The following is a 26,339-nucleotide window of genomic DNA, read 5'->3' as shown; positions in this document are numbered from 1 at the left end:
TCTTTAAAAAAAAATGCTGGCCATCTCCTGAATTAAGGAGGGTATCTCCTGAGGGTAAGGATCATCCAACACCAATTAATATCACTACCCATTCTCTGGTCACACACACTCAAAAGGTATTACATTTCCTTAGTCTTCTTTTCTCCTGAGTTAATTATAATTTGCTTACGCTAAATTAATGGACCCTTGAAGCATACTGACCATATAATTTATCATCCAAAACAAAACATTTTTGAGAGCGAAAGGTGACACAATTAAAACTTGCAGGTGCAAGCCAGAGTAAACAAGAAATTTACCCGAACAAATCCAGAAGGTGCATCAGCCCATCCAGGCTTACCTCCTTTGTGCCCAACACAAGTCCTGAATTTCAGCCAAACATATGGCATGTCTTTATTTTCTGGGCAGATAAAGGATAATATGTGTTTTTTTTTCCAAAATTCAATCCTGTGACTTGTCACAATATATACTCCATTAATATTTGTTGGAAATGATATAGCAATTATAGCCAGCATTTATTAAATACCTACTGTGTGCCTGGACAAGGTGCTCATGTTGGAATAAGACATACCCTTGGGGGTTCAGAGAGCTTAAGTGTCCCTAAAGATGCGCACCCAAAATTAGGGAAAGTGTCAGGATGGGGACATAGATTCCTTAATTCCAAATCCTGTGTTCATTCTCCTTGGTACCTCTTTTGAAAGGTTCTTTAAGTCTCATTAGATAGAGATGGTTCTGAATTGGGCGTCTTAAACACCATCCAGATCTTTTTCGAGTCCCTATTCCTATACCCTGTCCAGAATCTGTTACTTCCCCAATATCTCCCTACCTCCTTTCTTTACATCTTATCTCCTACATCTTTGTCCAGAACCTGCTGCTACCTGAGACTTTGGGTAACAACATGTTTGTGCACCTGGAAATCTTTGCTGTGACAATATCTTTATTTAGTGGAAGGAGGTTAAAGAATCTATGTCAGTAGTAAAACAAATTGCAAAACAAGCTTATGCTTCTGGAAATCAAGCAAAAGTCAGTATTTTGACTGACTCATTTTGACTGGCTAGCCAACTCATTCTGAAATGAACAAACAATGCTCTGCTATTACCTAGCATTGTGAGAATGGATGTTGATGCATGGTTCCAGAGATTCTGGGATCCAGCCTCAACCAAGGCCCCAGGTTTTATTTTTAAACTATGCTGACATGACTTTTCTGGGAACTGATTTAAACAAAATATCAGTAACTAAAAATCTGCTCGGTGTTAAATCCCTGGGCCTCCAGGTGGTTTACTTTTTTTTCAGACCCACTTATATTTTCTGTTATTACTTAGTAACCTGTGTCTGTGCACAAGAATGGCAGATGCTTCATTCATCGTGGGACCAAGTCAAGCAGCAGCACAGGGCCCGAAGGGGGAAATGCTTGGCTATTCAGAGCCTCAAAGGCACCACTCGTCTCTCACCAGCAGGCACCTAGTATGTCATGGCTTCAAGAACTGGCAAATGCCACTGGCCTAGAAAATATACTGGGAACGCAAGCAGGGCTGTGTTGACTGTGCTTATCACCTTATGTTTGAAGGAAAAAAAAAGTGCCTTTTGGAAGTCGGACACAGTCTTGGTCAACAATCCAAGTTGCTTCCAATAAAGATTCAGATTGCTAATTTGAATGCTTCTTTTATGTCAGGGACACTAGGGTTCTACATAGATTGATACTTCAATGAATTCTTGTATCACTCAGAGGTAGGTTTTTTAAACTTTCAGAGATGTGAACATTAAGGCTCAGAGACATAAAATGCTGCTCAGGGTTGACAAAGTTAGTAAGCAGCAGGGATTCACACTCAGATTTGCCTCAATCCAAAGTTCATGTTCCAAATCTGTCCATTAAGCAGAATTTTTTAGAGCACTCTTAAGTTAAAAGAGACTCAAATGAAACAGTAATCCAGACCCAGTTTGAATCAAAAATCCACCTTCCCTGATGGATGGTGGCCACACTTGTAGTGAGCATAGCATAGCATATAAAGATGTCGAATCACTCTGTTGTACACCTAAGACTAATGTAACATTGCATGTCAACTGTACTTAAGCTTTAAAACTAAATAAAATAAAATAAAAATCTGCCTTCCTGCATCATTATCTTATCTGAATCCATGGTGCTGTCTCAATTACTGGCAGCACTGTATCTAGTGTTGAATAAGCAAAAGTAGTTCTAAGTGGAAAAGAACTAATTTAGAGTCCGCTCTCTTTATTAGTATCCAGTCTTCAAGAACTCTGATAAGTAGTGCCCAATTATGCCCAAAGCACATTAATTTATTTCCTTTGGCTTCTTTTTCATGTTTAAATAAGGAAATCATGGAAATCATTGAACAACAGAGCAATACACTCAACAAATCCTTAAAATATTCCTTCATCAAGGGTCATCTTGATTAGAGGAAACAGAAAATTAAGATTCTTTCTTTCTTTTTTTTAAAGATTTTATTTATTTATTTGAGAGAGAGCAAAAGCAAGATCATGGAGGGAGAGAGAGTGGGAGAAGCAGACCCGCCGCTGAGCAGAGAGACCAATGCGGAGCTTGATCCTAAGACCCTGACATCAGGACCCGAACTGAAGGCAGATGCTAAACCAACTGAGCCACCCAGGCACCCCAAGAATTATGATTATTTCAAAGAATTCTTGTGATTGCTACATTTTAAAGTAAGGCAGCTGCCACATCTGTGTTAGGAAGCAGGTAGTACTTTTGTTGATTATGAATGAGTTGTGCAACGGGAAGGACACAAGTCTTTTTCAAGTCTCAGTCCTGCTACCCACATCAGGCTGAGTTCATGATTAACATCATGAGCCCTCTGTTCTCATCTCTAAGTAGGGATGATCTCTCCTTTGCAGTGTTTATAAAAAGCTATCAGCACAAATATGGCTCATGGTAGACACTCAATATGTGTTGCTAGTGCCATTGTTTCTAATATGCTTGAAAGATGGTTTCAGGCAAAAAATATATATATATATTTTTTGATATATATATATCATTGTATCTGTATCTGTATCTATATCTACAATCCCATCTAATAGTGTCTCTCATTTAAAAGTAACATCTATTACAAAAGGTAGATTCCAGCTTGGCCATCATGTCATTAAAGTACTATACTCATTTGTTGCACCTTTGTAAGACTTTGGCAATGAGCAACAAGACTTTACAATAATTTGGCATAATTTATGTATTACTACTGTTGTGACATCTATTTCCAACATCAACATTTTAACACAAAGTAAATGGAGCAAAATTCTTCTAAATCCTCTAATACCTGGCATTCAGGTAAAATATTTGAAAGTTCAGAATTTATAATTATGGAGAAATCAAGATAAAACATGCTAAGATTTAAAGATATATGATATATATCTATATACACATATATACGACACATATATTTAAATTCACTTAAAGGTAAATGTACAAACATATATTTAAATCTAGAAGTATATTCATATAATTTAAATCTATAAATTTATATATATATCTTTAAATATTAATATGCATGCATCTGTATATATGCATATATATCAATGTAATTTATCAACTCTAGTTTAAATAAAAGGATCACACTCTTAACACAGCAGTTTCATTCATATATTTATGAATAAATAAAGTCACCTGTAAGGTTTCAAGTTTCCAGAAAAAAAATTTACAGAATATTCTTATTGATTTTGCAAACTTAAATACCTGAAACATTTTTTGTGACTGTGTAGTTATTTTTAAAACCTCTTAACGATGTTATAAGAAGAAAGATGTTGCATTCTCTAGCATGATAATTTGGCTTTTCATTGCATGACACTGACAAAGCCATTTATTGAGTTGTCATTTAATTGTTTCAGAAATGATTCATTAAGTGAGAAATCCATGTCAAAAGCGAAGTCGAACACAAAATGTGGAATGAAGAAAGGGTGTTTGGAGGAATCAGAAGCAACAGATTAGAATTCCCACCAAGGAAGGAGGAGCAGGGGCGTCCAGAGCATCTGTCTCTCCCAGAGCAGTCTCAGAGAGAAGACCGGGGCTCACTGGCAGAGCAGGTGGTCATCACTGGTGAACCACGTGGGGTGCAGTTGGAGAAGCCACCTACCTGAGCGGTGCCAGCTATGAATGCATTTGGTGATATGATTGGTGTAGGGGCAGCCTGCTTGATGGAGTGGGGATTGAGTGACAGGCCTCCAAGCTGAGCTTGGCTGGCAAGCACAGGATCTTTCCTCAAATTATGTTTATCCAGGTGGCTTAGGATGCCCTTCCCAAGCGATGGCTCGGTGCTGTCTCTGTTTACACACTTACCCTCTGAAATTCTCATGTGCTTATAGCTCTCATGTAAACACAATGTCTGAAACACAACATGACACCACACAGAAATATGCACTAGGTGCGAAACGGTGAGGGGCAGCCTGGCCGTAGAAACTGAAGACAGAAAGTTCCCACCCCTCAGAGTAAATGCAGCCTTGTATCAGGGACCTCTCTTCCTACACAGCACTCCCCTTTCTCCCTCTGGCTCAGACTCTTTCCCAGTCACAGAAGCTACCACACACAGGCAGCCAGTGTGTTTAGACCATAGCACTAACTTGTTCATGTATATCGACTCAGTCCTTATCTCATTGGTTCCTTCCACTCTGTTTCGCAGTCCACTCATGGAACTTTGGCTGCCGATTATTGAAGGGTGTCATAAATGAGGACAGATAGGACAAAACTGTGGAAGAACCATTACAAGATCAAAATAACTGCTGGGGGGGAAAAAAAAACTCATAGCACTTACTTTACTGACAAGTCAGAAACTTCATGCTCTCATCTATATGCCCATCTGTGCATATTCTTCCATTATGTACCTTTCCAGGCATTTATCTTACCTTTGACTAGGAATTTCTACATTGTACTCTTGAAGTCCCCTTAATTTACTGCATGCAGAATGTGCCTAACAGATGTTTGATATCCTAAATTACAATCAAATAAGACAGGATGTTGGGGGTTCATGATTCTCTGCTACAGATTTTTTTTTTTCCTACAAGTACATCTTTCCCACAGGCCAAAATAATTCCAGCCTGATTTTTATGACTCCCTCTCTCTTCTTCCAATACTTAAAAACAAAATAAGACCCCCCCAAAAAGGCACTGCTCTTTTTTTTGTATAGACTTGCGAATTAATTTCCAAATAATTCTTGAGTAGTGAAACTGGAGAATTATTTGTCAGGCTGGAGTCTAGACAAATTTAGTGATACCATGCGGTTCCTTCTCTAGCTGAGACAGCTGCTCGGGCAGGAGCAGTGCCCTGGGTGACACGACAGGGGGAAGGATGCTCTCCCACATGATCAGTCACATTTGGCCAGGGATTTGAAACATAAGATCGACTCCTGCTCACACTCATATTTTGCTGATTCTCTCTCCTTTTTCTTATTAACATGAAGGCAAACAAACCTGGAAAGGATACTTAACAGGAATCGAAACCTGTGCTGACTAGATTATGCTTTTGTCTTTACTATCAACTGCTATCATTGTAATCATAAACTTAATGAAGCTTGCTTTCTTTTGGACTTTTTAAAGAACACTTGAGAGACTCTTTGCCTCCGTGAGGTCCCTGCCAGGCCTGGAATCCTTCCATTGACTAGAGCCAAGTAGGCACCCGGGGCTTCAGACTTTGGCCCAGAGCCTTTTTCTTTAGGCGTCAGTAACTCCCCCAGGCTCTTCCTCTAGCTCTTCTGTCTGCTACCAGGACTCCCAGCTAATTGTTTTTAATGAGCCTGGGTGGGTGACTATCTTTGGCTGTAACCACAAGGAGATCTTACTTTCTCCACTGAGTATTTAGTTTATTGGAAAAAAAAAAAATGACTTTTAAGATTGCTTTCCATTTTGTGTACAAAGCTCAAAAGGAAGAAAACTGAGAGCCAGTTTCCTCTGGGTATCTTCACCACATGCCTCAGGTATACCCACCTTCAGTAGTGACAGTAATACCCAACCTTTATTTACTTAGCATTGTGTAGAGTTTACACACATTAACCCATTTACAGTTTACACGGTGGTCCTCAAAGTAAGGTCCCTGACCAGCAGCACCAGGATTATTTGGGATTTCCTAACAAATGTAAATTCTCAGCCCCATCCCTAATTTACTGGATTAGAAGCTCGGCAGGTGGGGCCCAGTAATCTGTCCCTTAAGCTCTGTGGGACATTTATTTTTTTTAATTTTATTATGTTATGTTAGTCACCATACAATACATCATTAGTTTTTGATGTGGTGATCCACGATCCATTGTTTTCATATAACACCCAGTGCTCCATATTTTGAGGCACATTTATTTTTGAGAATCTCTCTTTCACAGACCACATTAAGTAAGAACATTCATATACCCACTTTGCAGAGGAGGAAACTGAGACTTCTATGGATTAAATCATTTATCAAAGTCATAATAGAATTTTGAGCTGCCAAACTTCAAGGACTGATATAATCTAAGGAGAAAAAAAAAAAAAAAAAAAAGAAAAAAATCATGATAGTTAAAGACTAAATGAATAAAATGTAGTTAATTAGATTTCTTCCCCTCAATCATTATACGTTGCTAAAATAATTCAATATATTCACATAAAAAAATCTAATGCTCTGCTGCATGTTAAAGTTGAGATATTAACTTCAATTTCTCCAACTCTAAGGTGGGTGTCTCCAAAACCTAACTGGTTTATATATATATTGGAAATACACTTACAAATCAAGTTTCCTGTGAACTGCTGAGGACTTTAACAATAAGTTTAATTCAATAGCAGTGGGTTTAGAAGAATTAATTTTGACCAGATTATCCTCCTTCCTTTGATGATCAGCTGCTGGACCTCATCCCATTACAAATGCAACCAGTTTGTAGGAGACTGCAAACATCTGCTCTCCCCTAGAAAGTGTCCACATGAATATTAATCCTGAAGACTACAGATTGACTCCTTATCCATGTGATGTGTTTAAATGCCACATGTGTAAATGTGTGAAAGTATTTACTCCTTAAAGAGACTAGACCCCATGTTGGGAAGTTCTCTGAAACAACTCAGCAAATTCTAACATTAAGAAGGGAAAACAGATGGGCATCATTGTGGAACTTTCATGGACTCATGTGGAGTCAGAGGGCTGGAGGGAAGCCTGCTGATTCTGGGGTAAAGACCAGCTGTTGCTTGCACAATGCTGATTGGCCAGTTGTTCCTTCTTCCCTTTACCACAGAGCCTCAACCAGAGATAAGAGAATCTAAGGTCAACAAAAAGTGCTCAGGACAAAACTATGGGGATGATTCACAGGAAATATCAAGCTCTGAGGGGGCCTTGTTTGTTTTAAGCTGGATCCCTAGTGAAACTCAGGCTTTATTGTCAGGTCTTTCTTATTATAATCCACAGGGCAGCCCATAAACCAAGGATCCCAAGCAGGGAAGTATAGAGGAAGAGATGCAAAAGGCCTGGAAGTTTCTAGATATATGCCTGCTATGGATGGGGAGAATCATTATTAATAAGGTTAAGTGATATTTTCAAGGTCATATAAGCAATCAATTGTGCAACTGGAATGTGACTCTAATCAAAAGCCTCCACATTTCCCTCACTCCTTGTTTCTGTTGGTCTCACTTTTGCACCGGTGGTCTCCATTAAGTCAGAGGCAACATTCTAACCAGCTTTTAGTTGGTTAACTTCTTAACTGAGCTTTTAGTTATGACCAACTATGAAATAAATATCTACCTTAAAAGCTTATATGTATATGAGAGAGAGCTAAGGAGGAAACCATTAACAAAATCTTGAAAAATATATTTGATGGCATTCTCTTATATGTGGTCTTTGTTATTTAAAAAACAAAACAAAACAAAACAAAAAAAAACAGAAAACAACCCATCAAAACAAAGCACATAAACACATAATGACTTACTTTCTTGATCTGTAGCTAAAGAAGATATGTGTGTGCTAGTAGTCCACAATATCTAGCCAGCCTTACTCTCCAGGTTTATCTCATAGATTTGACCAGGGAAATCTTGTATCTAAATTTATTAATTCTGTATATCTCAAATACATCTTATACATCTTCCTTTAATAATTTGTTTATATTTTATACATCTTCCTTTCAGATTTTGCTTATAGCACTTATCCTGTTGTGAATATTTCTCCCTTCCTATGACTTTCTCTTCCTCCCTTCCTATATTTGTTGGGTTTGTATTAGTCATACAGGCTTCTGTAGTTGCTGGGAAGCCAAAGTAACTTGAACGTGGTCCCTACCCTTTGGACTCATCTTTGTCTCTTGCACTGTCTACTCACCAGCACACCTTCTCGAAGCTTCATGCTCCTGGATGGCCATCAGTGCTGCTTGTACACACATGTTCTGTTTCAGTGTCATTTGCCTCTCCCTGATGGTTCTGCACATCCATGGAAGGGATTAAGCACACCCGAAAGCCCCCTTTTTATGCCCAACACCCAGCACACTGCCTGGCGTATAATGAGAGTTTAAAAGATATATGTTGAAGGTCATGAGATTCTCACTCTTGAATTGTTTTCTGAAATTGGTAGGCTTAAGATACTATATCAAACCGTGATCAATACTCAGGATGTTCTAGACCAAATTGGCAAAATAAATGTGTAAGAATCATAAAGATCAGAGAACATGTCCCAGAGTTCAGAAGTCACTCAAGGTGAAATGAGGGGACTAATGAGCTTAATGTATAGTCCATTGTTTCAATTGATCTCTGTGTGAGAAAAGTGTTGGGTAACATATGCAAGCCCTTTATATTAAGATGGATTCCATAAAGCTATAGGAAATCATAGACCACCTTATCATACAGGCCAAAGGATTCTAAAATAAAGGACTACATTCCTGATGGATTTGGGAAGAAGCAACATGATTTTCAGAAAACTGTAAGCTGATTATCAATAATATACAGTATATTAAGAGGGGAGTGATGGGCTAGTGAGGAGGATGGAATCTGCCATGTGTTATTGGCTATCAGTGAGCAGGTCTACTGGAATGGAAATTGCATCAGTGAAGGAAAGGAATCAAGGCCTCCAGTTGTTAGAAGATTTGAAAGAAGAATGCCTGGGTGGCTCAATCAGTTGAGCATCTGCCTTTGGCTCAGGTTGTGGACCCAGGATCCTGGGATTGAGCTCTGCATTGGGCTCTCTGCTCAGCAGCGAGTATGCTTCTCCCTCTCCCTCTTGATCTGTCTCAAACTCTCTCAAATAAATAAATAAAATCTTTAGGAAAAAAAAAAAAGATTTGAAAGACCATTCCGTAGGGGAGGAGGTAGACATTTTCATTACCCGTTGCATGAGTAAACAACTGGGTTTCAATGCATTAACACTCGAGGGGGAAATATTCTGAGATTGTATACATCAGTCTCTCCCAACTCTAGTTCTGATGATCTGTTTTACAGAATCATCAACAGAAGACATAGGCTGGAAATCTAGTTCTAAACCTCCTTCTGAGCACACCACTGACTGGAGAGCCAAGCAGGAAGAATCTGAAACTCGTAATGTGTTAAGGATACCTTAAAGATGTAATATGTTAGAGATACCTTCTGGGCATTGCCATGTCCACCAAGATTTCCCCCAAGGCTCACCATGCTGGTTCAGCCCAGATGAAACTTGAATTTCCACTTTGGTTTCACTTAGCAGGCTACTTCCCCACTGGACCAGAATGTGTTCTGATCCCAGCCCAGTTTGCACCAGCCCCTTGTCTTAGATTATTGGGTTTTAATTCTTATGCCATCAACCACTACCTAAAGTGTTATCTGGTGATTTAGGTGCTTAAGCTTTATGGACAAGCAGAGTTGGGTTTGCATCTTGGTCCATCACTTTACTGCTTCTGTGATACGGACCAAGTTCCTTGGCCCTTCTAAACCTCAACTTTCCCCCTTAAAATAGAAACAGTTCATTTAGCTTATTTAGAAGGTATTAGACAATATCTTTGGTAATCTTAGCCGAGTGCCTATTCATATTGAGTGCTGGATAAAGTAGCCCCTTCACTGCATTGGGCCTCTGGAATATAGACCCCAGAGGAATCAACTCAATTCACTACAGCCCTTTGGATGTATTCTGAACTGATATTATTTCATTTGTAGGTGCCAGAACTGCAAAGTTCCTTGCTCTAGTCATGACCTCAACTTTTTAAGCTTCTTGTTTCCCCCAGTGGTCCATATCACTGTGGTCCTTGCATCCCTCATGAGGGAAACTTCCTATATTATGGCATGAAGACTGATCAGAATGGGGCCATCTCAAAATATATGACCTGTATCGAGCAGAGGCTGATTGTGAATGCCTAATTAAATGGAGACTAGGAAGAAGTGAGTGAACCTGTAGGTAAAACAGACCACTAATATCTTCATGGTCAATACTGAGGGATCCACCAACAACAAATACTTGTTTAAAACCAATACCTGAGAGGGGCTCATTAGATTATCTCTGGAAAAGATGAGTAGAATAAGTTTTTCTACAAAGATGAATAGAGCTTTAACATTGATAATAGGATTAAACTTAGGGGGAAAAAGGCAAATAATTAGAAGAAAGAGAAATTTGAAAAATCTGGGATTCTTATACATTGGTTCTAGTTCTTATTTTCTGTCATCATCATAAATAAAATGCAGTAGGAGACGTTTAAAAGTTACTGAAATTTTTAGGTAACATTAAAATCTCTAAGCAGGAGGGACTTAGAGTTGAATTACAGAAAGAGTTTTTATGAACACTTTCATATATGTGTAAAAGTAGTCAGAAAAGGCAAATATTTTATCCAATATGCCTCAGTAAAAAGGATTTTATTTATAAACTAAATACGGTTGAGATGGGGGCCTGGAGATCAGGTGTAAGATGACTTTGGGGACTTTGGCTTTGTCTTATGTACACTGTGGGTTTCTGGTGGTAAAGTTCTTGGATACAAAAGGGTAAGATAATTGTGATATATATCATATTTTACATCCAAGAAATCTGGTAAGGGTGGTGGAATCTCAGAGCTATGACAATGGAAATTAACTTTGAGATGAGTGAAATGCATTTTTGGCATGTACTGGCAGGGCCTACCTTAAGGGTTGAGGATTCTTGCATTTGCTTCTTACCCTGTCCTAATAAGAACTTATTAAATACTTGTGAGTCCTTTAACTGGAAACATTACCCTGATATGCTGTTGTAGCCGGAATGGGTATGAAACTTGCCATCAGAAAGGATATTGAAAATGAAACATATATTATTGAATCATCATATAAGGCTTTTGCATCTATAGCTAATGCACCTGGCACAGTTGATTCACCCAGAAATGTGCGGGGGAAAGCAAAAGACCTCAAGAAAAAGACAAGTGAAAATTTTCCTGAAATTTTATAATAGATCAAAAGATGGAGACCTTGTATCTTAGGTGAGAAGAGGAAAGGATCCTAACTGACTTGTACACATACATGAGCAATGTGGATAAAGTGATTTAAAAATAGGATACCATATACTAAAACACAGGCACAAGTGGCTGTCTTTGAAATTTCAGAGTGATAAATATCAGAAAATAAAGGAACATGTCAATGCACATAGAGGGCAATGTGTTTTTAGAACACTTGCATGCTGTATGTGGGAAACATAGGTGGATTCATTAAGGGTTTGAACACACACAGGAGGGACTCAGAACTGAAGTAGTAATTCATGCATAGATCTGAGACAGTAAGTATTTCTATGCACCTATCTTTCCAAATGAGTGGTAATGGGACTTTGGTCTGTGTGGATTTAATTAGAGGTCCCTTTGTTCCAAATATATTTATCCACTTTACCGAACATAGGCTAATGTTGCTGCTCAGAGTTAGAATCTTAATATTTGTATTTTCTTGGCATGTCTACAAGCCAACCAGGAAGAGATTTTAAATCTAAGATACTAAAATTGTCACTAAGTTTGTCCCTGAGACCTTCACACCTGATTATTTAGTGAAGTGTGGAACTCTGGCTTGTTCATAAATCATGATTCATCTCTAAGCGGCTGCTTGGCGGCCTCATTCATGAACATTCCATTCAGTGCCAGATCAGAAATTCTTCAAATTGATTTTTAGGGCATGAATATTTGATATTGTACATTGTATAGATAGATATATTTTCAGAATTCTCATTCTGAATGAACTTTGTAAAATAAAATAAATCTCTTGAGTACTGGTAAATTGATATCCCATCCATGGCATGCCCTAAATTGTATTGTTTGCTAACTCAATTTCATCTGAATTTGCAAACTCCATATCATATGAAAATTGAAAATCTTCAAAAGACCATGTGAAAGTCTCATTCGAGAGATTCTCTACTTCCATGATACATCATCCTTAATTCAGTACTTGATATTGATGTTTTTAGGTATTGACTTTTTATGAAAAGTTAAATAGAAAAATTTGGAGAGTTTAATAAAAATCTCTTGTTTGGCCATTGCTCTCATCTTGTTTATCAGGCTTAATTCTGGTAAATCTATAATCTTACTTCTAATTTTAAATTTAAAATAAAAAGTAAAATGAGTAAATAAAACTTCTCAATGTAATCTATTCATCCAGCAGTATAATCTTGTGGAAATAATAATGAATATTAAGCACAAGTCATATTTTACATATGTATATTTGGCAAAATACTGAGTCTCTCTTTGATGGGCATGCAGTTTCAGAGTTCGAACTCCATCCATACACTATAGAAACACGGTGCGATATTATGGCTGTGTTCTCACTCCTACTTTAGCAACGTGTGAATAAAACAGTAAGGCTTAACATTATTTTTACAATAAAGTTTACATTTAAAGTGAGAAAAGTAAATCAATTTTGTGAAACTTAAAAAATAATCAAGTGCGATAAAGGAGAAATAGAAAGTAGTTTTGTATTCTCGTACCACCAGTATGAGCTCGGGTCAGTCTCATGCGAGCCTCTTGCCTCTATATGCTGTCTACAAGACACTTCAGAGATAAAGCAACAGTGACTGAAAGTTAAGGGATGAAAAAAACATTACATGTAAATGGAAAACAAAAGAAAGCTGGTGTAGCTATGCTCAGACAAAATAGACTAAAACAAAGACTGTGCTAAAAGAGAAAGGGGGCAGTACATAATGGTAAAAGAATCAAAAGAAGAAGATATAAAATTCTATGCACCATGCATAGGAGCACCCAATATGTAAAGCAAATATTAATAGACTTAAAGGTAGAAATTAACAGCAATATAATAATAGTAGGGGAATTTAACCCTCACTTACATCAATGGATAGATTATTCAGACAGAAAATCAATAAGGAAACATCAGCCTTAAATGGCACATTAGACCGGAAGGACTTAACAGGTATAGATAGAACATTCCATTCAAAAGCAGCAGGATACACATTCTTATAAAATGCACATGGAACATTCTCTAGGGTATCTCACATGTTAAGCCTCAAAACAAATCTCAGTAAATTCAAGAAAATTGAAATCATATCAAACATCTTTCCTGACAACAACGGTATGAAACTAGAACTCAATAACAAGGGGCACCTGGGTGGCTCAGTCGGTTAAGCATCCGACTCTTGATTTCAGCTCAGGTCACAATCGCAGGGTCATGGGATTGAGCCTTGAGTCAGGCTCCATGCTCAGCACGGAGTCTGTTAGTTGTCCCTCTCCCTCTGCTCCTCTCCCAACGCCCCACCCGTAAGCTCTCTCTCTCTCTCTAATAAAAAAATAAATAAACATTAAAAATCTTAAAAAAAATCAATTACAAGAAGAAAACTAGAAAAACTACAAATGAATGGAAATTAAACAACTTGTTAGTGAACTACTACTGGATCATAGAGGAAATCAAAAGAGAAAAAATTCTAGAGACAAATGAAAACAGAAATATGACATGCCAAAATCTATGGGATACAGGAACAGAGATTCCAAGAGGGAAGTTCATAGTAATACAGGCCTAACTCAAGAAACAAAGAAAACTCACATAAAGAATTTAACTTGACACCTATAGGAACTTGAAAAAAAAAGAAGAAACAAAATTCAAAATTAGTAGAAAGAGGGAAATAATAAATATCAGAGTGGAAATAAGTGAAATAAAAACAAAACAAAACAAACAAAGAAAAATCCCCAAAACAATAGAAAACATCAACGAAAGTAAGAATTGGTTCTTTAAAAAGACAAACAAAACTGACAAACCTTTAGCTAGACTCACCACAAAAAGAAGAGAGAGGGCTCAAATAAAATCAGAAATGAAGGAGAAGTTACAACTCATACCACAGAAATAAAAGGGATTGTTAAAGACTGCTATGAACAATTACACGCCAACAGATCGCACAACCTAGTAGAAATGGTTAGATTCCTAGAAACTTGGTTTCATCCAAGCCTGAATCATGAAGAACTAGAAAATCTGAACAGATCAATTACTAGTAAGGAGATTGAATCAACAATCAAAAATTTTCCAACAAACAAAAGTCCAGGACTAGATAGCTTCATTGGTTAATTCTACCAAACATTCAAAGATTTAATACCTATTCTCAAACTTCCAAAAAAGTAAAGAGGAGGGAATGCTTCCAAACTCATTTTATGAGGCCAGCATTAATTACCCTGATACCAAAACTGGACAAAGACAACACAAAAAAGAAAATTACAGGCCAATATCCCCAATGAACATAAATGCAAAAATCCTCAACAAAATATTAGCAAACTGAATCATACACCATTATCAAGTGGGATTTATCACACAGATGCAAGATTCAACATCTACAAATCAATGTGGTCCACCACATTAACAAAAGTGAAAGCTAGAAATCATATGATCAACTCAATAGATGCAGAAAAACCATTTGATGGTATTCAACATCCATTTATGATAAAAACTCTCAACAAAGAGGTATAGTGGGAAGGGACTTCAACATAATAAAGGTCATATGTAACAAACCCACAGCTAATATCATTTTCAACAGTGTAAAGCTGAAAGCTTTTCCTCCTAAGGATGTCCACTCTCCCCATTTTCATTCAACATAGTATTGCAAATAGTAGGCATAACAATTATGTGCAAAAATTTGTTGTGCTTCTACAAACTGATAACAAAGTATCAGAAAGAAAAATAATATCCCACTTACAGTTGCATCAGAAGGAACAAAATACTTAGTAATAAATTTAATGTAAGAAGTGGAAGACTTGTACACTTAAAACTTTATAAGACCCTGATGAAAGAAATTTAAGACAGAAAGAAATGGAAAGATATTTCATGCTTATGGATTTGAAGAATTACTCTTGTTAAAATGTCCAGATACCCAAAACAGTCTATAGATTCAGTGCAATCCCTATCAAAATTCCAATGGCATTTTTCATAGAAATAGAAAGAAGAATTCTAAAATTTATATGGAACCACAAGAGACCCCAAATAGCAATTTTGATAAAGAGCAAAATTGGAGGCATCATGCTTCCTGATTTCAAACCATACTACAAAACTATAGTAATTAAGATATGGTATGGCATTGGCATAAAAACAGACACATAGATCAATGGGACAAAATAGAGAGCCAGAGATGAACCCACACATATATGGTTAACTAATTTATGAAAAATGAGGCAAAATATATGATGGAGATAAGACTGTGTCTTCAACAAATGGTGCTGGGAGAACTGGAGAGCTACATGCAAAAGAATGAAACTGGACGAATATCTTATAAAATAAACACAAATTAACTTAAAATAGATTTAAGGCTTGAATGTGAGACCTGAATCCATAAAAATCCTAGAAGAAAATACGAATTGTAAGCTCTTTCACATCAGTGGTGTGTATATATATATACATATATGTAATATATATATATATGTATATTTGGATCTGACTCTAAAGGCAAGGGCAACAAAAGCAAAATAAACAAATGGGACATTAAACTAAAAAGCTTTTGCACAGCAAAGGAAACCATTAACAAAACCAAAAGGCAACCTACTGAATAGGAGAAGATATTTGGAAATCATATATCTGATAACAGGCTAATATCCAAAATATATAAAGAACTCATACAACTCAATGAGAACAATAAAAAAAAATGATTAAAACATGAGCAGGAGGGGCGCCTGGGTGGCTCAGTCGTTAAGCGTCTGCCTTCGGCTCAGGTCACGATCCCAGAGTCCTGGGATCGAGTCCCACATCGGGCTCCCTGCTCCGCGGGAAGCTTGCTTCTCCCTCTGCCACTCCCTGCCACTCTGCCTGCTTGTGATTCCTCTCTCTCTCTCTGTGTCAAATAAATAAATAATTTCTTAAAAAAAAAAAAAAAAAAACATGAGCAGGAAATCTGAATGGACATTTTTCCAAAGGAGACACACAGATGGCCAACAGGTACATGGAAAGATGCTCAACATCACTAATCATCAAGGAAATGCAAATCAAAACCACAATAAGCTAACACTTAACACTTGTCAGAGTGGTTATTATCAAAAAGACAAGAAATAACAAGTGTTGGCAAGGCTGTGGAGAACAAGCAACCCTCATGCACTGTTGCTGAGAATGCAAACTGGCGCAGCCACTATAGAAAACAGCATGGAGATGCTTCAAAAAAATTAAAAATAGAATGACCATATGATCCTGCAATTCCACTACTGGATATCTATCAAAAAAACGAAAATGCTAATTCAGAAAGACAATGCACCCCTATGTTCATTGTAGTATTATGTACAATAACCAAGGTATGCTAACAACCCAAGTGTACATCAATGGATGAATGGATAAAGATGTCCCATGATGGTATTATGCTAAGTAATATAAGTCAATGAGAGGAAGACAAATACCACATGATTTCACTTACCATGTAGAATCTAAAAAACAAAGCAAACAAACAAAAGAAACAAAATCTAGACTCTTAGATACTGAGAACAGATTGGTGTTGCCAAAGGGAGGGATTTGGGGTATGGACAAAATGGGTGAAAGAGATCAAGAAGTACAATCTTCCAATTATAAAATAAAAAAGTCATGGGGATGCAAAGTACAGCATGGAGAATACAGACAATGATATTATATGGACAATTGTATTGTATGGTGACAGATGGTAACTAGACTTATTGTGGTAACCATTTTGCAATGTAGACAAATGTTGAATCATATGCTATATACCTGAAATGAATATAATATTGCATATCAGTTATACCTCAATAAAAATATTTAGACAAAAGAATTCAAAACTGCAATTCATTCTGAAAAACAACCGGTTCTGATTGAAAATGCTGAAGAAAATAATTAATCCCACATCTATTTGTCCTTCTCAAGTCAACATAAAACCTTAAAATTGTTCTTCAAAATGGAAGGTGTGTTTATTTTTCATTTCAAACTAAAAGCAAAACAAAAGAAAACAAAAACCTGTAAAAATTTATGGAGGCTTCAAAATTGAGTGAAAAAATAGAATAGTCCCCCAAAGCCTTATTTAAAAAAAAAAACTTAAGTTTTATTTATTTGAGTAATTTCTACCTGCAATGTGGGGCTCAAACTCACGATCCTAAGATCAAGGGTTGCATTCTGTTCTGACTGAGCCAGCCAGATGCCCCTTAAAATCCAATTTTTAAAATGAAGAAAACCTGTGCTTTCTGTAAGTATTACAACCTAATATTACAGGCAACCCAGAATAAAGATGATAATAATAGTATTCTCAAGATTCAATCTGCCATAACTAATCTCAATCCCCAGTTTACTATTATTTTCAATTAGCAATATTGATGAGTATGGTGATTATCAAATAACGATGAACATAAAATAGAAATCTGTTTTCAACTGGTGGGGCCAACACAGAAAAATATAGACAACAGCAATTTGAAACCATAGGTGGCATTAATTTAATGGGGAAAACAAGTAGGGAGAATATGTGAAGGACAGATTACTCTATCAATTGCCAAATCTTCAATCTTATGTACATTTAGAGAAAAATAAATATTTGGAGATGTTTTTCCTTAAATTGTAAGCAATGTAAAGTAATTAATTATTTTATTTAGTGCATGAGTTTCTGAAGCCTCCTCCAGGTGCCTCTTGCTCTGTGCCTTGGCCTCCCTTTCTAAGCTCAGGCTGGGGACAGCCTTTCACTACGCCGGAGGTCAAGAGTTTGGGCCTTGGGGTGGGGGTGGAAAGTTCTTTTTCACAACTTGGAGCACACTGTCCTTCACTTCCTAGGCGAAGATTGTTTCTAATATCAGAATGATTCTACATTTTATATTTGTCTTGTCTTTTTAAACCTTCTAATTGTTTTCAAATCTTGAATAGAGGCTATTGAGCACAGTGGCTTTAAAGTCAGACCAGACTACAGATTCTCATGCTGAGATTTTAACGGATTGTTCAGCTTTGGTCGGATTATATAACTGAGCTCACTGGGTCATTAGGAGGTGTGCAAAGTGCCTGGTACCTAATGAACAAGTGAGTAAATAAAAAAAATACTCAATAAATCAATACATTCTCATTAACAATCAGACTCTTGCAGTATCCTTCTGTTTTTATAGATGAAGAATTGAGACCCAGTCAGTGAATTACTTAAGTTACCAGAAGAGGAGGAAAACATGAAACTTTTTTTCAACAGGCATCCTAATTTCCCTTGGAACTGGAGCCATGCTGGAGATAGGACTCATACACCATCTAATTATTTCTGAATGGGCACTCCACAGTTATTAAGCTACCAAGAATCTGGGTAGAGGAAAATGATAGAAATGCTCACTGGTTACCATTATAACATCTCAGATTCATTCATTGGAAGAGAAAAGATGTCCTACCCAGATGCTGTCTTCTTGCTTGTACTGTTTCCAGTTGCGTCCTGTGTCACTGAACATCAGGCTGTAACTCGTCACCCAGTCAGAGCTTCCATATCTTCCCTGCGTGGCCACTGCTGTAATCTCTACTCTGTTTCCCAGGTCCATCTGGAGCCACTGTTGAGCATTGGAATCTGCTGGAGACCAACCGCCAGTTCCTGGAAGAAGATCAGAGAGAGAGCTGTAGTAACATCCCACATGGCCGCAACTCTCAGCTCCCAAAGAGAAATGAAATGGTGTGCTGCTAAGATGTCTTTACCCCCCACGGTGCCCTGCTCGTCCTTGCATGGCCTGATTTCCATTCTCCTCTTCCATCTTATTCTCTTTTATGGTTCAAGATTCATCTTGAACCCACGCTGTTCCTTCCATAACTCTTCCTGTCTTTCCTTGGGCATTAGTTCCCATTTTCTGGATTCCTAGTACAACCGGTACTATTTATTTATTTTTACCTTCTTACGGCCTTAATCTTGTAACATGCTTTCTATCTTCTGCCTGACTGAGATCTCCTTCCTTCCTTCTTTTCTCTACTCTTTCATCCCTCCCTCTACCATGGCCCAGACATTTTTGCTGTGGATACAAAGATGAAAGATCATTGACTATATCTTTGACTCTGTCTCATCCATTGGACCCATGTTCATGGAGCACCCAGAGCATTTTGGGTACTGAAGAAAGAAAGACATGCAAATAAAAATGTTCAACGTGAAGTGATGGGAAGGCTTATGAAAGGCAAACACAAGGTGCGATAGGAAAACAGAGGACAGAATGTCTCAGTAGGTGATCAGAAAAGCCTTGAGACAGTGATGGGGAGACAGTAGAGCTGAAGAAGCAAGTATGACCATGTTGCAGGCAAACAAGGTTAAAGAGAGAAAACGTTGGAGAGATCAGACAGGGACATGGGAACAGCATACATAAAATCTCAGAGGGACATGAGACAGTGTGCCACGTTTCCGGATCTACGTGGGACTCAGTATACTTGACACACAAAAATATTCTTACATGGGACAAAAACTTTTGGGCCCTAGAAGTTCATTATTTGATACACTGGAACTTTGCAGAAGATCAATATTAGCTCTTGCTCAGTTGGAAGATGTGTGGCCTCAGTCTTCTGTATTCATTTCACATAGGAATAATGAAGTCAATAATCATTTTTAGTGACCCAAGAGTTCATAAATCTTCCAAATACTGAGTGGAATCCTGGAAAGGCAGAATGTGTATACCATGGGTGGGGATGAGAGGGAAACAACACCTTTGTGAAGCACCTTGCTCAGGGTATCGAGTTGGGGAGTTAATTAAATTTTCAATTTAGAGGACTTAATCAATAATCCCTTTTGATTTCAAGCTATGTCATTGAAAATCATTTTAGTAATGTCCTGGTCTACTTTCTCACTATCTCAAAAGGAGTCAATGGGACTTGTCCTTGGTAATCGAGAACTTTTCTGAGGCCTGGCTCCCCAGTGCAGACAGTCTATCATCAATGGAAGTGGACATGTAGACACAAGACATGGAGAATGTGAGGTGGACCCTACTTTAGTCATAGGCACATCCTACAAGTTGTGTGTTGATTCTCTCCTAATAGCTACTGCTGTTAAGCTTTTGTTTGATTTTGTTTTCACTTTCCTGAGAAGACTGAAATTCATGGAAAGGAAGAGAAGGAACATGCTCAGCATCTATTGTGGAATGTATTTTATTAAGTGTTTTGCAAGATGTGGATACAGTGGCAGATATGGCTGATTTCCCTAATATCCATTTCTCTTCTTCCGTGGTAGGTGTAAAGTTTAATTTCAATTCTGCTCTCCATCCTATTATACTTATAGCAAAATGTGACTAGGGGGCGCCTGGGCAGCTCAGTTGGTTAAGCGACTGCCTTCGGCTCAGGTCATGATCTTGGAGTCCCGGGATCGAGTCCCGCATCGGGCTCCCTGCTCAGCAGGGAGTCTGCTTCTCCCTCTGACCCTCCTCCCTCTCATGCTCTCTGTCTCTCATTCTCTCTCTCTCAAATAAATAAATAAAATCTTTAAAAAAAAAAATGTGACTAGGAAGAAGACATGCCACTTCCAAGCCAACTGGTCTCTTCCCCACTTGTTTCCCCTTCTATGACTGATGGACGCAGTTGTCACCAAGGCCCTAGTTGATGGCAAAACAACAACATGGAAAGATCCTGGAATCCCATATCATCACATGAAGGAAAGCATCTGTCTACTTGAATGCCTGACCCGAGTAATAATATGAACAAGAACTAAACATCTATGTTGTTTAAGACATTGCACATTAGAACATTTTTGATACTGCAGTTCAGCCTACTTTAAAACATACATGATATCTTGTGAAATAAATAGCACAATTGCCATTATATAGTTCAGGAGAATGAGATCCAGCAAGTTTAGAACACCTGACACTTGGGATTCAAGCATAGCTCTTTGAGAATATTATGTAGCAGAAAAAAAAAAAAAAAAAAGGGTTTCTAAAAACCCATAAAATCAATAAAGAGGAAAGGCACTGGGAGGAGGCATTTGAGCAGAGATTCTGACATGCCAGATCCTTCCGGACATTTTTATCAACCAGCTCTGTCTTCACTAACCTGTCCACAATTCCCAGTCTGGACTACCTTCTCTCAACTTCTCACAACTGACAGGGAGGCTTAAGAAGAGCTTTTACATTTAAAAATAAATAAATAAATAAAAAGTCCAAAATGACTCTGAGCCTACTCTTTATTTCCATTCAATTTCTCCTCCTGCCCATTTCATGAGGCCTCTTTCTTCTTAAGTGAAAAAAAGCAAGGTTGTATAAACTTTGATCTCAACAGTATTAAAACATGATAGAAGAGAAATTTGTGTGATGATTTCTTCTGAGCAATGAAAATATGAGTGATTTCATCCTTTTATGCTTTTTGCCTGTAACATATTTTCTATCATCAGCATGTCTTTTTTATATAAATGGAGACTCACATTATTCATATTTATTTGGTTTATTGCATAAAGAATATGTACAGCAATTGGACAGCTGGTGACAACTTGTCACTTTTTATGTGATCATCACTATTTTTGAAATCAAAATTCTAAAACCTTAACTATTTCTATTTTATCCTCAATAATCCACAGCCAGACTTCCTAGTCATGCTTTAGGATTTTTTCTTCATTTATTCTAATTATTATCATATTCATATATGATAAGAATTTACGTTAAGAATGGAAGAGAAAAAACAAAATGACAAGGGACTCTCTCTGTCACCTCACAAAGCATAAAATCAGAGTAGATTGACCAAAAACCAAACCAAACCACAAAACAAGACAAAACAAAAGAGGGAGAGTTAATGCTAGAAGACTTCTTCAAATTTGTCCAAAGAAAATCACATCTTCCTTTTGCCCACAGTAAAATCCTTAGCTTATTAATCACCCTGAAATTAACCGAAATGGAATTGTTGCTGTTCACCTGCATTAACACATTGAGTTAAAAATGTTCCAAACCCAGAAGCTTCAGACTAAGCTCTTACAACAGAGGGATACTATCTGGGTGATAATTGCCAAGAATTCTTTTCTTGCTGTTGATGTTCCCTGCATTACAGCTAATAGGCCAGGCATCCAGGGTTGCCATGGTTGCTATGGAAAACATTTTGTTCCTTGCACCAAACAATATATGTGTTTTCAAAATGATGAGAGAAGCTTAAAGATACTATTTGCAGCTACTCTAAATACACACCATGCCCACACTAGCTTTCTGTTTCTGAATTATTCTCTGAATTGGGGGTGTAACATACACACAGATACCTGTGTTTGGCAAATCAAAGGTGTAAACTAAGGCAGGGTTGTCTGTAATTGTGGCTGAGGTATCAATGATCATGAACTGCAATTCCCATAGTCCCTTCAATTTAAATTTAAGAGAATTTAAATTCTCTTAAAGGGAAGATTTTATTTTATTTTTTTTAAATGATTCTTTTTTTTTTTTAAGATTTTATTTATTTATTTGACAGAGAGAGACACAGTGAGAGAGGGAACACAAGCAGGCGGAGTAGGAGAGGGAGAAGCAGGCTTCCCCGCGGTGCAGGGAGCCCGATGTGGGGCTTGATCCCAGGACCCTGGGATCACGACCTGAGCCGAAGGCAGACGCTTAATGACTGAGCCACCCAGGCGCCCCTTAAAGGGAAGATTTTAAAGGAAAACTAACTTCACTTTAGATTTTAATATCATCTAGAATTTTCCAAAAGTTTTCAGACATGGGCTCCTGAATGATTTACACACTATATCTTAGCACAGCCCAAGCCCAGAACACTACATTTGCCTTACGTCACTTTGGGGAAGAAGATGGGAAAAGGAAATTACAGACTGAAAGCCATAAGAGATCTGGTTCAAGACACAGTTCTGCTCCTGAGGTTAGACTGGATGAGAAATTCTTCAAGGGGCTCAATCATCAGAAACACCTTGGAGGGCTTGTGAAGATGACAGTGCACGTTCTTGGCTTTCTCCTTGATAACTCATTCAAGGGCCTAACCTGGGAATCTGATTTTTAGAAAGTTGTTCTTGAGGGCGCCTGGGTGGCTCAGTTGGTTAAGCGACTGCCTTCGGCTCAGGTCATGATCCTGGAGTCCCTGGATCGAGTCCGCATCGGGCTCCCTGCTTGGCAGGGAGTCTGCTTCTCCCTCTGACCCTCCCCCCTCTCATGTGCTCTCTCTCATTCTCTCTCTCTCAAATAAATAAATAAAATCTTTAAAAAAAAAAAGAAAGAAAGAAAGTTGTTCTTGATATGCTGCGTGGCTTGGGAAAAAACTGGATGAGACAGCTTCTACAATTTCAGTTCTAATATTTTTCCGATAAGAGTTGTTTTATTTATCTATGTAGTCGTCCAAAATAGCTTAAATCCTACATGCTATTTTTGATTATCAGAAACAACAGTAACAAAAAATAACAACCTGAAATTGCCTCTGGACCCTAAAAATGGACACCCTTGTCTCATTTGTTCCCCAACTCCCCACACCAAACACAGATGTGTAGTTAAATTCAGACTTAACAATTGCCAAGGAAATCTGAAAAATTGTTAATTGAGAAATATCCACCTCGGCTCTTGCTTGAATATTTATTTACACTCCCAGTTAACCCTTTTGCTCCTTCTCATCACCCCCATCCTGCACGCCCTTGGAGTGTTCATTCATACACACTATTAGCTGACGGATGGTCCTTGCTAAGTGCTCAGCACCACCCTGCGTACTCAGCACACACGGACTCATTCACCATCACAGTAGCTCTATATGATAGATATTATTATTATGCCCATTTTACAGGTGGTGACACTGAGGACAGAAAGGTTGGACAGCTTTTCCAAGATCACACAACTAGTAAGTGGCAGAACAAGGGATTCGAACCCACAAAACCAGGACCCAGAACCCAAACACAACCACTTGGCAACACCGCCTCTGAACAGGGTGGACAGAAAACCCTCCCCCGGCTCGTTTTTCTTTTCCAAAGTAGCCATTCTCATGAGGAACACGATTCACACTTCACATTTTGCTTTGAATATCTCACCTGATTCCCATAGCAATCAACAATGTATTTTTAATTTCCATTTATGAGAGAATAAAGCAGCCTCAAAGGGTCAACCAGTTTATGGTGGTGAGAGACTGTTCTCCAATCCAGTCCTTCTGATGTCTTGCCCTTCCTGAGGTTTCAGTGGGAACAAGAGTCTTCAGTCTTAGAAATTATCCTTATGGGGCGCCTGGGTGGCTCAGTCGTTAAGCGTCTGCCTTCGGCTCAGGTCATGATCCCAGGGTCCTGGGATCAAGCCCCGCATCGGGCTCCCTGCTCCGCGGGGAGCCTGCTTCTCCCTCTCCCACTCCCCCTGCTTGTGTTCCCTCTCTCGCTGTGTCTCTCTCTGTCAAATAAATAAATAAAATTAAAAAAAAAAAAAAGAAATTATCCTTATGGAGAATTCTAAACAAGGTTTAAACTAAGACAAGACAAACAGATCTTCTGACTCCCAGCAGCTCCCTTCTCAGCCCTTTATACCATGATGCTTATTACTCACTTCACATGATAGGGGAGGCTCTAAGCATGAAACAGAATAACTGGTAGAAAATGGAGAATATCCTCAGTTTCTACACTTATTTCCACTTCCATTTTATTTTATTTTATTTTATTTTATTTTATTTTATTTTATTATGTTATGTTAGTCACCATACAATACATCATTAGTTTTTGATGTGGTGATCCACGATTCATTGTTTTCGTATAACACTCAGTGCTCCATGTAGTACGTGCCCTCCTTAATACCGTCACTGGGCTAACCCATCCCCCAACCCCCCTCCCCTCTAAAACCCTCAGTTTGTTTCTTGGAGTCCATAGTCTCTCATGGTTCATCTCTCCCTCCAATTTCCCCCCTTTCATTTTTCCCTTCCTTCTCCTAATGTCCTCCATGCTATTCCTTATGTTCCACAAATAAGTGAAACCATATGGCAATTGACTTCCTCTGCTTGACTTTTTTCACTTAGCATAATCCCTTCCAGTCCCATCCACGTTGATGTAAAAGTTGGGTATTCATCTTTTCTGATGGCTGAGTAATATTCCATTGTATATATGGACCACATCTTCTTTATCCATTCATCTGTTGAAGGGCACTATACTTTCCGGGATCATTTCTATAGTTTATTTCCACTTCTAACTCAGAAAAGGAAGTAAGAGTTGATTGATGTCACACACTGGAAATGGGGACAAAATGGATTATATATAGCCCTCTGCTCAGCAAAATTTTGCAACTACCATTCAAAAAGAGAGTCAATTTAGTACAAGACCAACAGGAACTAGAATAGTCACACACACACACACACACACACACTCACACACCCAGCATTTTCACACCTAATCTGTTTTTAGTACAAAGCCATTTTTAAAAACCCTAAAATAAACCCTATAGGGAATAGGTTTCTTAGGAATGTGCCTTCCCTCAGATTTAGTCAAGGCCCTAAAAAGCTACAAGCACATTGTCACAAATGACTGGGAGGTTACCTTGACTTACTAGCTGCATCATTAATTATTAAATATTTGGTGCCTGTGTAAGCAAAGGTTTAAGATTTTTCAGGGACAAAACTACCTAGAGATAGTAACGAGAAAGGCAGAGACACTGTCCCATAAATATTTAACATTATATAGTATGGGTAAGAGTGATAACAACATTCACAAACTTGCACACAGCATTCAGGAGGGATTCCTGCACCTCCATGCACAGAGTTGTTATCATCCATTTATAACAGGACCTGTGCCTGGGCAGGGATTTCTGAGGCTGGTGAGGATGTTGGCTGGAAACCTGTGCATCATCCTTCTGCTACTGGGCAGGTGTAGTAGGACTCAGGTGTTTCAGGCCGGCCCTGGCCAGAGCTCCCATACTTTTACCTGCGTATTTATTTAGGCAATAAGGAGCTTCTTGGGGTAAAAGAAAGTGGGAACCTGATCAAACACCCTGTGGGTTTCAAAACAGATAAAAACCTGTCGGAAAACCTGAACTGGCCCTACTAAGGCCAATTTTCAGAGAAGACCAAAGGGGATCATAAGAGGAGACTCATGAAAGGGAGGGGAGAATCGGGATCTGATTCAGATCCAGTCATAACTGAGGCCGCCTCAAGAGTAATATCAGGGTGACAGTGGCTTTCTTGGTTTG

The 26,339-nt window shown here is 38.2% G+C and overlaps 1 protein-coding gene across 2 annotated transcripts in view; it reads right to left on the bottom strand.

The window, feature by feature from the left end:
• Nucleotides 1–26,339, bottom strand: part of CNTNAP5 (contactin associated protein family member 5) — a 792,175-nt gene that overhangs the window by 582,919 nt on the left and 182,917 nt on the right. For both annotated transcript variants that reach the window (XM_032412450.1, XM_032412460.1), the window contains exon 3: nucleotides 18,666–18,859. In XM_032412450.1, coding sequence (XP_032268341.1) covers nucleotides 18,666–18,859 — 194 coding nt within the window. The remainder of the gene's footprint in view (nucleotides 1–18,665; nucleotides 18,860–26,339) is intronic.

This window comes from Phoca vitulina, unplaced genomic scaffold (genome assembly GCF_004348235.1).
Source record: "Phoca vitulina isolate PV1807 unplaced genomic scaffold, GSC_HSeal_1.0 scaffold1, whole genome shotgun sequence".
Classification (NCBI taxonomy): domain Eukaryota; kingdom Metazoa; phylum Chordata; class Mammalia; order Carnivora; family Phocidae; genus Phoca; species Phoca vitulina.
This window is presented reverse-complemented; position numbering and strand designations above follow the sequence as displayed.